This window comes from Nestor notabilis, unplaced genomic scaffold (assembly GCF_000696875.1).
Source record: "Nestor notabilis isolate BGI_N333 unplaced genomic scaffold, ASM69687v1 scaffold7850, whole genome shotgun sequence".
NCBI classification, from domain to species: Eukaryota; Metazoa; Chordata; class Aves; order Psittaciformes; family Psittacidae; genus Nestor; species Nestor notabilis.
This window is the reverse complement of record NW_009911586.1, coordinates 12,319-25,548: the sequence shown is the minus strand read 5'-3', so window position 1 is coordinate 25,548 and position 13,230 is coordinate 12,319. Positions and strand designations below refer to the sequence as shown.

Below are 13,230 nucleotides of genomic sequence, written 5' to 3'. Positions count from 1 at the left end.
CCCCTCAGCTTACCTGGGGGCAGTGCCAAGCAGCCTACCAGTACCGCTGTAGCCTGCTCTGCTCATCTGGCCCTCATGCTGCTGGTCTCTAATTCAAACCACTGTAGTTGGCCAATGGCTAAAATGAAACAGTAAGTCTTTCCTGTTCCACTAGTTTTGTGTCATTTCCACTCTGATCATTTTCTTCTACTAGACTTTGGGACAATTTGTTTATGCCCAGTGAAGGGCTGGAAATTTTTGACCCTTGCTTTTGTCCACGTGACACAGAGATGACCCAGCTAAGTTGGTCCAAGGAGATTAGCTCTGGAACTGGAAGCAGCCAGCCACATCTGTAATGTGGATGCTCTCTCTCTGCAACTCAGCACCAGGGCATCATTGCTGCCCTGTGCTGGGATGCAGAGATGTACCAGTTTACATAGAGAGATGGAAGGGAGCCACTTCACACTGATAAAAATGTCAGATACTCACAGTCCTTGAGTTTCTGGCCTTGAAAAGCTGGGAGCAAAGGCCTTAGAAAGATGTCTATATACAGAACATTTAAAAGGATGTCAAGATGCTGTGCTGAATTAAGCCCCAATAAAGATAAATACAATGCATGCAAAATGTTCTTGTGTCTCTAGACAAACAGGTGTTTCCTGGGCTGCAATTACAGAAGTACACAACAAAAGCTTCACAGCTTGCCTCAATCAATACATCTGAAGTGTTATCCTTCCTGATCATGTAATGGTGTTCCCATGACTTGCCTCTCTCTCCCTCCTTCCCTTCCCTTCTGCAGATCTATAACCTGAAACGTGACCCCATAGTCAGTTTGGGAATCAAGAAGCAGCGCAAGATCATAAAGCGTGGAGCAGGAGGGCAGCTCAGTTCACTGGGCTCTGAGCAGCCATGCAACCTTGGTAAGGAAATGCGTAACTCTTGTTATAGATTGAGACTGTTATTGATTAATTGGATAGCAAGACAAACCATCTGGTGGCAGCAAGATTTGGTATTGATGTCCTTTCAGAAGGGAGAGACAGCTCCGAGCTGCGAAGAACAGCTCCAGTGGCGTCCAACCGTTTAACTGTTTAGCTGCCAGGCCTTTCCACTGCCAGTGCTTGCATGGGTTGAAATGCAGGGCTGTTCAGAAGTGCCAACCTTACCGTCAGCAGAAGAACCATCTCATGTAAGCAGTAGTGCACATTTCTCTGCTGGACTTTCACAGTGCATTTAAACATTGACTTGGCCACATTGGTTTGCATCTCCATTCAAAGCCTGCCCCAGGAGAGGCCAGCACACCAGAGGGGTGGGCAATGGTGATACGTGTTGTTCTGTGAGTAGGTAAATACAATTTATGCTTTAGTGCTTTTGGCAGTGTGGCCATCTCACTCTCAGGAGCTGAACTGAGATCTCATTCAGTTCCCACTAGCTGATGAACAGCTGCCAGCTCAAAATGACTTCCATTTATCGCTGCTCTGACTTTGAAGTTGAAGCTTCAGCAAACCTCTCACTTCCCTCAGACACCTAGTTTATAAGCCTTTTCTGCTGATTTTACTTGGTAGGCATGTATACACCACAGGCTGTCATGCAACATCATTTATGTCAGGAAGCGTAACTAACACATGGGGATACTTCCATGTTGGGATATTGTGGATTGATTTTGAGCCTTTGTGAATAAACAGTGACCAGGTAAAGCATCCCTGTGGTGTTCACTGGGGAGCAGACTGGTTTGGAACTGGGTCATCCTCATTCCTGTAGATTGAGTTGTGATGTGACTGGCAAGCAGGAGGGTGGACAGCTGAGTTTGTGTGCTGCACCTGAGTGCTGCAGTTGTTAATCCCAGCTGTGAAACCACAAGATTGTTGTGGACTGGCAAGAAGTATGATAAAAATGCTACAGAACTACTGACCATCACATCCCATCTTAACCCCTTACTGATATAGGGCTTTTGGGCATTGACCCCTACCTGCAGGTGTACGAGACAGCATGTGTAGAAGTGCAAGGAGGGTGCTGGAAGCCAAGGCCTTTGCCTTAATGCTAGCAGAGCTACTTGGGAGACACAGTCACCTGGGGGGAGATAGGGGATGTCTCTGAAGAAGATTACCTTTTACCCAAGGTAACTATCAATTAATTCTTTCCACTGTCTTAGTTTGGCTTTGGGTTATGCTCCACACATGCTTCATGATCATTGCAAAAATCACCAGTCCTCAGGCAAGCTCCCTTCTTAGGCTGCAGACCTAAGAAAGAGCTTGTTATTATAGCCAGTAATACAGCAGAGATTGACTGCATGAAGGTTTAAGAATTAACTGATGCCTGTGGTGTGGGATGAGACCTATCTCGCAACATTATTCCAGTATTTAAAGGGTGGCTACAAAGAAAATAGAGTCCCTTTTCACAAGGAGTTACATGGTAAAGACAAGGGGTGATGGGCAGAAATTAATCACTGGGGAGATTCCAACTGGTCATAAGAGGAGAATTTTTCACAGTGAGAACAACCAGCCATTGGAAGTGGTGGATTCCCCAGCACTGGACACAGTTAAGATTAGGTTGGACAGGGTACTGGGACATCCAGTGTAGGTCATGCTTTGCCTAGAAAGGTTGGACCAGATGATCCCTGAGGTCCCTTCGAACCTCGTATTCTATGATTTATTACTGACATTCCCAAGGCTGTTGTATGAGTCCTGAAAGAAGAGCTTGGTGATCAACAGCAGCTTTGTTTAGATGATGAGGCTGTTTTGTGTGTAGTTGCTTTGGGTTATGCTCCACACATGCTTCATGATCATTGCAAAAATCACCAGTCCTCAGGCAAGCTCCCTTCTTAGGCTGCAGACCTAAGAAAGAGCTTGTTATTATAGCCAGTAATACAGCAGAGATTGACTGCATGAAGGTTTAAGAATTAACTGATGCCTGTGGTGTGGGATGAGACCTATCTCGCAACATTATTCCAGTATTTAAAGGGTGGCTACAAAGAAAATAGAGTCCCTTTTCACAAGGAGTTACATGGTAAAGACAAGGGGTGATGGGCAGAAATTAATCACTGGGGAGATTCCAACTGGTCATAAGAGGAGAATTTTTCACAGTGAGAACAACCAGCCATTGGAAGTGGTGGATTCCCCAGCACTGGACACAGTTAAGATTAGGTTGGACAGGGTACTGGGACATCCAGTGTAGGTCATGCTTTGCCTAGAAAGGTTGGACCAGATGATCCCTGAGGTCCCTTCGAACCTCGTATTCTATGATTTATTACTGACATTCCCAAGGCTGTTGTATGAGTCCTGAAAGAAGAGCTTGGTGATCAACAGCAGCTTTGTTTAGATGATGAGGCTGTTTTGTGTGTAGTTGTCTGGGTGGCTGCAGAGAAGCAATCACATCCTTGTGTTTCTGGTGGGGAATGTCAGCTCAGGCTGTGTTCAGAGCACAAACCTGCAGTAAGAGGAGACTTGCAGGTGCTCCCAGTCCAAAACATCCCGTATTGACAAGGTATGTCCCCCATCAACTTACTGCATGATGAGAAAGGACTGGGCTTGTGCCCAGGTTTGCTGTGACTGAAGCACTTCTTAATTTTTAGAAGAGATTGTAGAAAACAAAATAGAAAAAAAATAGTTTGTCGTGGAAAGAGCACAGGTATTCTGCAAGCTTTGAATAGCCTGGTGGTGGGAACACATCTCAAATGATGTGCCCCTAATTTCCTGCTGCATGAGGATCATTTTGCTTTGAAGATGTCTAAGCAGAGTCGAAAGGAAACCAGTGTTCAGCCTTGATGTGTTTGTGTCTCAGAAAATGTATTTCAAAGAGTCACTGTCCTGGAAAAGCAAGCACACGTGATCCCTGAACTGTCAGGAGCAATATAGCAAGTGCCTCCAGCAAGCCAGACACATCCTTCACTTGGTGGCCTCATCTTGAACACTAGAGGTAGCTCTTGCACACAAAGAAGCCTCTAGTTTTGAGCGACTTGTTATCACAAAGCTGCTGCCTAATGAACAGGCAGATTTATCATGAGGAAAATATGAAATACATTAAGTCTTATGTATGCTGGTTCAGAATTACATTTTGGATTATAAAAAGCAGCTGGATTAACAGATTTCTTTGCTTGGAAGAAATTAAATGGACTAGTATCTCCTGTAGCAGAGCAGCAGTTGTCCTTGTCTGACTCCTGCAATGGGGTCACTACTGCTGTATTCTGATCTCCAGATACAAACACATAGGCACTCAGCAGTTTGACAGCTCAGGGTGAGCAATTGCATCTGCTAACATCCCAAAATATATAACAATGCCTGAGGGCCTCAGATCTTCCAGTTACTGGTTTGTGGGCTTAGAGGGCTGCCAGTTGTGGGGGGTAGGTATAAAACAAGCATGTGTTGTGCTTTGATCTTTCAGATCAGCCATTGCTTGACAACCTCTGCCAAACCACTTGCCTCGTATTGCCCGGGATGAGCCTTCGGGGTTCAAAGCCCCCCCCTTATGTGGAACTGCTCGAGGAGCTCATTGGCACAGATTTCACAGTAACTGGAGTACGACTCACTGTCCTGGACATGCCACAAGCTCGCTGCATCTCTGGAAAACTAAGCAGGGCAGGATGCAGTGCTGCAGCACAGGTATGGAACAGCTGGAGTCGTGCTTTGCTCCCTTCACAGAAAACAGGAGCTGTTTAATGCCATGCTGTGCTAGGGGATCCAGCTAGCTCAGAGCAAACTTGCTTTAGTAGCAGTATTAGCACAGCACCGCATGCAAGCTCTAATACCACTGGTAGGGAATGTGGCAGCGTGCCTTGCTAGCTAGTTCCTGTATCTCCACTACCTTGCTGACACCTAACCTTAGCATTGTTATGTATGAACCTGTCCCTAATGTGAATGTCACACCCGCATTGAACATTTTATTCAGTTCACCTTTCAGTGTGCGGTTGCTGCTATTATGTATGTTCTGCCACTGTATCCTGTCTTGGTTTTACATGTAATACAGTTTATATTTCCCTTTCTCTAATCACACCCCATTAATCCTCTTCTACAATGCTCAATAACCATTCCATTTTCTGGACTGTGCCCTGGAGTCCTAGGCACAGATTTCATTTTGCTTCCCATTTAGTTGGTGCTGACAGCTTAAGCTGCAGTCCAGCATGGGGTTTGAGCAAGTGCTCATGGGGCTTAAGCATGAGATGTGCTACTGGGGCAAGCAGATAGATTGCTTTAAATCAGTGCCTCCTTGCACTTGTGCAGGAGAAGCCCACCATCTCAGGAACCTTTCTAGGGCAAAGCACTAAGGTAGAACATGCAAGAAAGTGCTGTCAACAGCACAGAGTAAACAAGGGGGAAAACTACTTATGCTGGAAGTAGCAATCAACAAAGGGCTGTCAGAGACACAGAGCAGTCCCTCGGAAAAGACACAAACATTGGTGCTTCCAGCCTTTCAGTTATAAGAGTCTTCAGTGTTATCTGTAATAAGAACAGGTAAGATCTGTTCAGGTTGTGATTTTTAAAACTGACAGCATCCCTTTGAAGTACATCTGTATAGAACAGCAATTACATCTAGCATCCAATTAGTGTAAGCACGTCTTCCTTCTCCTGTGGCTCCCCTAGGACGCCATCCCACTGCACATGGGAAGGTGCACAGTTCTCTAGGAAGGACAAAGCAAATCAGCATGTGGGAAGCAGAGCCATGGCAGTAGCACTGCTCACCTGGCCATGAAACGCTTCCTCCCGGCAGAGATGAATTGCTCTGGGCAGAGCTGGAGTGTTTCCAGAAGGGTCTGGCACTGTTGAGCCAAAGGTGAACATTACAGTATTTGCTTTCCCTTGCCAGAAGGGAGGTGGGCTCTTTCAAGTAATAATTGTTTCTGCTACAATATCTCAACATTGTCCAGTATCTCCATATTCCTGTTTCCAGCAGACTTAGCAACTGAATAGCACACCTAAATAACCTGCTTATTTTTTCACTCTGAGAGAAGGGAACGGGAATAATAGTATGCCACAGGAGAAGGGTAACTAGCAGTTTAGACATGATACTCTTTCAGTTTGAAAGAGCCTGTTGCTCTGTGACTTTCATCCCCTAACACAGCACATAAGCAGTTATCTGTGTTGTCAGCAGTTCATCAGTGAGGCTTACAGACTTACCTAAGTGGACAGCAACAGCAACACTCTGTTCTTCCTTCTTGCAGTGTTCCCTCTTAAAGAATGGTTTGTGTCTGGTGCTGGCAGCACAACGAGACAATGCAGTCATTTGCTTTGACTCCCTGCTGGACAGGTAAGTGAGGACAATATTGCTTTACCAGCACTGTCTCACCCCCTGCCAGGGAGCCTGTGATCTGAGGGAGGGCAGCTGCTTTTCTTCTCTGTACTTCACTTCCATTTCAGACTCCCATGAGGTCAGGTGCCACTCAAAGGCAACCCAGCCTTCCTAAGTCATGTCGTTGTTAATGAGCCAGCATGTTTCCCAGTTTCAAAGCCATGTGTCCTACACTCAGGCCCTTAAACACTGAGTTGTGGTGTCTATGAGGCTTGGGGGCATGGTTCCATAGATACAGGGAGTTTTCTGAGATACAGGCTCACATTGGGAATAGACCTGCTGAATCAATAAAATTCCTAGGAGACATAGCTTAGCAGATTCTATGTTTGCTATTAAAAAAAACCGCAAACTTAAAATAAGTGCCAGAGAGCAAAATCAAAAATGAGCCTCCTAAATAAATCACCAGAAATGCTGGCTAGAGGATGTATGAGCCTGGTAAAACAAACAGAACCCCTCTGCAGGGACTGATTAGTGAAATGGAATGATTAGCAGGGCAATTAACCCACTGTTCCCCAGAGGGAAGGTTTCCTTGCACAGGGGCTGGTATTTGGCAATGCCATGTGTGGCTCATGCACATGGTTTCCTCTGGCAGAGGAAGCCAAGAAAGTCTTTTTTTCTGACACAACCAGTGTAGAGCAGTCCAGCAGTGACACTGATAAGACTGTTGTGACCATGGCTGTACTTCCAGTCATCTGGAGGACTTCCAGGTAACACTGTCAGTGGGACAGGAATATGGAATTCAAGGCTGTTGGGGGTTTACAAGCATTAAGGGGGTCAAATCTGAACACCCAAGCTGGTAGACACCTTGGAGTTCTCATACTTTGATGAAATGTTATAGTGTTCAGTCATAAGGCCACACCTGGGAAGAATACTTGGAACAAATTTCATCAGTAACTTCTCAAAAATGCTTTAAACCTAATGACAAAATTTAAACCTTGCTCCCATTCATTTAAAATTGCACCCTGGGGAGCCACATCCCAAACCTTTCACCCTGCAAAGTACAGCACTAAGAGCAAGTCACGAAGATCTTTCTAATATGTTTTATCCCGCTCCTTCCCTGGTTTACAGGGAAAAAGGGGGCTGTTGGGAAGCCCAGAGATCACTAAGGTAGTTCTGGGAGAGTGGCTGTCAGCAGAGCTGGCAGAGATCCCCCACCTCTTTGTTTTACCCAGGCTTTTGTTCATCAGGGTCATGGGTGCTGCATAACAAGATCAGCTCCAACCCAGTGCTTCCCTCTTCTGCAGGCTTAACTTGATATGTTTTATGATTGCCAGTCTCAAGGCAGCACCCCTAGAGCAAACCTTGTGGTGTCTTCTCACTGCCATTCACAGGGAGGAATAAGTGCCAGTCTCAGCTGTGTTTTCACCCCTCATCCTGCTCTGCGCCAGGATGGCTGGCTCTCCAAAGGATAAACTTCCTTGCTGAACTGCAACATACATGTGCATAAGCTCTGCCTGTTAGGAGGCACTCCCAAGGGGCAGGATCCACACTGCCTCTTGCCTAGTGCCACAAGCAGTGATCATGCAGCCATTTCAAACCAGCTCTACAAAATAGTAACTGCCTTTGTGATTGATGATGCTTGTGGAAGGGAGGATGGTGAGCTGTGACCAAGGATGGGGAGGAGGCAGAGATCCCTGAGTAGATCCACTGTAGCCAACAATAAACTCACACCTTTATGTAGCATAAGCATCATACTGTTTAAAATCAACTTCACAAATATCTTTGAAAACCCAGCCTGACTCCACCAGTGTCTCATAAGGACACTTCATGCTAAGACATCTTCGTTTCAGAATAACATCTGAGGTTAATTACACTTACAGCTCCACCAGCTGGAGCCACGGGACCTTTCTTGTACTGCCTAAATCACTGTATTTATTTCCCTCTTCCCGCCATGGCCCAGGATTCCAGTACCTGCACAGGTTCTGGCCTGCATTTCAGCTGCATTGCTGAAGCACCTCAGTGTAAGAGATTATTTTACAGCCCTGGGAGTTGATTCACAGCTGAGCCACATTATTTAGGCTTTGTGCCACAGAGAGAAACGTTGCCATCTGTATGGAAGCCTGGGATATGATGTCAGAGATGGGCTGTGATAAAGAGGAGGAATCAGGTGTTGAGAGGAACAATGTGGGCTTTGCTAGTATAACTGCTCATAGTTCAGAGCCTATTAAAGCTTTCCTAAGCCAGCTCCAGCAGTGGCACCTCCAGGAGAGACATTCAGTCACTGGAGGATGTGCTGTGCAGAGCAATTGCCCTGAAGACAGACAGAGACCCTTGTAACTAACTGTGCAGTGATTATCGTGCAGCAGCAGCAGCACCCACTCTGCCCGTTCTCTGGACATCTATAAAGGCATTATTTCTGCACCAAAGGGCAGGAAGAAAAGAGAAAGGGACAACATTGATGCAGGTGGGGGCACAAAAGCAGCCTGTGAGTTTGACTGGCTGCCAAGAGTGGAGCTGAAGCAGGAATCTGGGAGAATCTGGGAGGGTGCCAAGGGTAACTCAGAGGGCAGAGTGAAGTAAGTGTTTGGAAGAGGTGAGGAGAAGCTGAAGCACAGCCGAAGATAGATGGGGACTGGGGCAGAACGTGGAGAAGGAAGTGACACAATCCTATCCGTAGACAAGGAAAATTATGTGAAACTTACCTTGTTTGTTCTGTCAGCATCCAACTGCCTGGATCTCCAGTATAAAGCATTTGAATTTTCCTGTCATAACTTGTTTTTACAGCCAGATTTCCTAGCTGCAGGGTGGCAGAAGGAAGAATTTACAAGTAGATTCAAAGCAGCTCCTGGAAGAAAGACAGGCTCTGCTTTTTATGCATGACAAACAAGATTTAGCTGCTTCAATAGGTGATACTGATTTAATAGTGATTACTCCTCTATGGTTATTTGAGCTTTTAAAAAGTACTTTCAGATGCCCATGAGATTGTTAGGACCTAACTGTGTTGTGCATGGTCTTTATGAACTCACCTAGTTAACATTGTATTGAACTCAGTGAGCAGTGTTTGACTCCAGCACACTCCAAACCTGGCTACATCAGAAGAAAACCAGAGTGTAGACTCAGCCTTACACCTTCCTGGCTTTAGACAATGTGGTGCAATCAGAACAGAAGTCAAGTGTTAAGGAACTTAGCTGCATGTTATTCTCTCTGATGAAACATTCTTACCAAGTGCTAATTGCTGTTAGCAGGGAGTGATGTTATCCCTATAGGGAGCTCATCTCTGGGAGCTTTGGAGGGGAAGGCGGTGTAGAAATAGAAAAAAATGAACACACGAGATGTAAAATATTGGAGCTGTTGAAAACCGCTGAGGAGAAAACTTGCCAAGCACAATACCTGGATATGGGAGCAGGGAGTGGTTTCCAAAGCCTCTGGAGAGTTTTCAAGCCTAAGACTCTGAGTGTTCACAGAGTCAGTTTAAAGGGCAATTTTGAAATTTGTGTCTAGCCTCTTGATTTCTCTTGAATATGTCTTATGAAATCATAGAATCACAGACTGGTTTGGGTTGGAAAGGACCTTAAGATCATGTAATTGCAATCCCTTGCCATGGACAGGGACACCTCACCCTAGACCATGTTGCCCAAGGCTCTGTCCCACCTGGCCTTGAACACTGCCAGGGATGGGGCAGCCACAGCTTCTCTGGGCAACCTGTGCCAGCGCCTCAGCACCCTCACAGGGAAGAACTTCTTCCTTATATCTAACTTGAACTTCCCCTGTGTAAGTTTAAACCCATTCCCCCTTGTCCTATTGCTACAGGTCAGCTCGTGTGTGGACCAGAGCAAAAGAAAGGCTAGTGAAGCAGACCCTGCTGCTGAAGGCAGCTTAGATAGTCCTGGGGGTTGGGAAAAACGTACACATTATCTTTGTTGAGAAGGCCACCCTTGCACAGAGCTGACTATCTACATTTACATGTATTTCCCACTGCCTCAGAGACCTCATTATGCAACAGGTCATTACTGTTGGTTTGAAGGCTTGTATTTTAAGAATCCAAATCCATTTATACAAAGCTTTGTAAAACCCAGGATTTAGCTGTGTAAAGAAGTTCAGTAACAGATGCACATGGCCAAAGCTGCTGGCACAGAGCATGGTCCTTCACAGAGCTGGGTCACCTGCAGTTTCTGACAGTTTGGATGGCAAAGTAACACTGGCTTCCATTTTCCTTTACCCCCAGGGTCATTTGGCAGAAGCAGTCAGTCGTGGACACTGTGCAGCATCTCCTTTATCCTCAAAATGAGAATCAGGCAAGTAGAGAAGTTTATGGTCCAGATTTGTGTCCTTTGTGTCCCTGTGATGAATGAAAGTTGTCAAAATTGGTTGAATTTTGGAAGAAAATTTTAACTTGTATAAGACAGAGGTGGTGCCTCATGAAAGCCCCAAGTCTTGGCTTAAACCACAACAAACTGTCTTCACATTACAATGGTGGCACTATTTTGAATCAAAATATTTGGAGATTTTGATAAAGATTCAATATTTTCTATAGATGTCAGTTACTTTTTATGAAGAATCAACACTTCGTAAGATATCTGTGATACATATCAATAATTAGTGACAGGAAATGTTCATCCAGCCTTTCTGCCAAGCTGGAACATGTCCTGTGATTGGAAAGTTCTGTCTCAGAAGCCCATATCCAAGTAGAAGAGGAGAAATTAGGCCATTAGCTACTCCAGGGATAGGCTAGCTGAATATTTTCTCGGTAGTTCATCCCAAGAAGGGAAATACTAAGCGATATGTGGGCAGCTAATGGGAATAAACTGCATAAATACCCTTAAAACTCTGGCTGTAATCATCAAAGTTCAGTATAAAACAAATGAGAGATTTGGATAGAGGAGGCAGTGCCTGAAGAATTAGGACTAGGAGGTGTAAAAGAACTGGGGAGAATGAGAACAGTAGCAAAGGGACAAATCTCTCCCTTGGATGCCTTTTGCTTCCCCAAAAAAACACAGCAGGAGAGTGAGATGTGTTTGTAACCTCATGTAACACATCACAGCTGCTACTTCAGTACCAGTGCTCCAAGGACTGAGCCTTAAAAGACACCGAACCCTCTTTGAAGTCTGTGTTCCTGCTTTTAATACAGGCAAAAGTGCCCCAAACTTCCCCAAAGTCATACAGCTGCTGTTTGCAGCAGCTTTCCCTGAGGCTCAATAGTGTTCTCTCCGGGTGTAGCTGGGATTGTAGGCACTGCCAGGGAAGGTCTGTGATAACTGCAAGGCTGTCATCGCATGGTGCTCCCCACTTCCAGAGTGCCAGGCTGTTGCCAAGTGATGCGACAGGGCAGCAAGTCCAGGCTGTTTTCTGATTTGCTTTGAAAAGGACATGACATATCTCTGGCTGACATAAAATCCCTTCTGCTTCACAGCTATGGGGAATCAGCCTATCAGCAAGAGGCTTAGCATACTTTCTGTGATTGATAAGAGGAAAACAAATACGCTCAGCCCTTCTCTCTCCTTCTGGCAGCCTGGGGGATTGATTAGAATCCCTCTGGTGCTGGTGGAAGCAATGGCTACTCACAGCAGCTCAGAGTTTAGACCATGAGTCTAGTCCTGGGACAGCAGTGGATGCCACGCTCCGCATTGTGGGTTATAAGACACACAGCGGCAAATAATGTTTGTTTTCAAATAGGCCTTTTGCTCCAACGTTCAGCGTAGGTTTAGAAATGGAACACCTCTGCTGTGAGGAAAGGCTGAGAGAGTTGGGGTTGTTCAGCCTGGAGAAGACTCAGGGGAGACCCTAGAGCAGCTTTTCACTTAAAAGGGGCCTGTAAGAAAGATATGGAAAGGCTTTTTAGCAGGGCCTCTTGTGACAAGGATGAGGAGTGATGGTTTTAAACTGAAAGAGGGGAGATTCAGGCTGAATGTGAGGAGAATAGTCTCTACAGTGAGAGTGGTAAAATCCTGGCACACATTGCCCAGACATGTGGTGGATGTCCCATCCTTGGAGACATTCAAGCCCAGGCTGGATGTGGTTCTGGGCAAGCTGATCTAGTTGAAGATGTCCTTGCTCATTGCAGAGGGAGTTGGGCTAGATGAGCTTTGAAAGTCCCTTCCAACCCAAACTACTCTATGATTCTATGATCACAGAGTGAGATCTGAGGAGCAAGCTCACCAGGGAATGACTGTACCTCAAAGGATGTCCCTAGAAACAGTGTTTGATCCTCTAATCTCTTGCTAATGAGTTTATGAAATGTCAGCCAGGCTTTCCAGGTCAAAGCTAATGAGCAACACCATGATATCAGGTAAAGTTCAGGAGGGTTAAATGAACATGGATTTCAAATCCACATGGTTTGAGCAGAGCTGCAGTGTTTACTAGTGGAGTTGAGTCATGGAAGTGAAAAGGAATTTTGTACTTGCTCCCTGTGTGATTTGGGACTAGTCAATAGGATGAGAAACCCTCTTTACAAATGTGGACTATTTTAGTGCTGACATCTGTGTCTGGGCTAGTTGTCTGCCTCCTTCTGCAGTCCCTGAGAGAAGCAGCATTTCTACAGCACTTTCCACCTGCCCTATTTGAAATATGTACCTTAGGAGCAGGTGAATCCGTGCTTTAGAAGTTCCTTATGCTCACGCAGTGACGCTGCAGATGCCTGCTCCCCAGGCAGGCTTCTCTTGGACACATGCAGCCCAGTTCATATCTGGAAATGATAAAGCTATGTTTTGTTGAGGACATCATTAGAGGCTCTTGATCTTCTGGTGGGCCTCTGTAAGGTGGTCCCAGATGTCCCTGCATGTGGTCCATACCCAAAGTGGAACCTCCCCAGCGATAAGAGCTGTCAGGGAGTGCTGTGCTCAGCCTTTGGACTGGGGTGTCATATGGCGGAACAGTTCCTCCTCACACGCACTATGGCTGGGATGAGACTGTGAGGGTAGGGTGGCCTCTGGTCACTGACGTGCCACTGTTAGCATGTCAAAGGAGGGAGGTAGCATGGGCTCTGCACAGCCATTACTCGATATGAGCCCAGGGATGTGCAGTCAAGTCTTCACTGGC

At 45.8% G+C, this 13,230-nt stretch overlaps 1 protein-coding gene across 1 annotated transcript in view; it reads left to right on the top strand.

Moving 5' to 3' along the window:
* Nucleotides 1–6,213, top strand: part of LOC104406525 — a gene marked incomplete at its 3' end in the record, with an annotated part of 52,732 nt that extends 46,519 nt beyond the window's left edge. The window contains exons 12-14 of the mRNA XM_010015526.1: nt 776–896; nt 4,354–4,571; nt 6,128–6,213. Of these exons, the coding sequence (XP_010013828.1) occupies nt 776–896; nt 4,354–4,571; nt 6,128–6,213 (425 nt within the window). The remainder of the gene's footprint in view (nt 1–775; nt 897–4,353; nt 4,572–6,127) is intronic.
* Nucleotides 6,214–13,230: the final 7,017 nt, after the last annotated feature.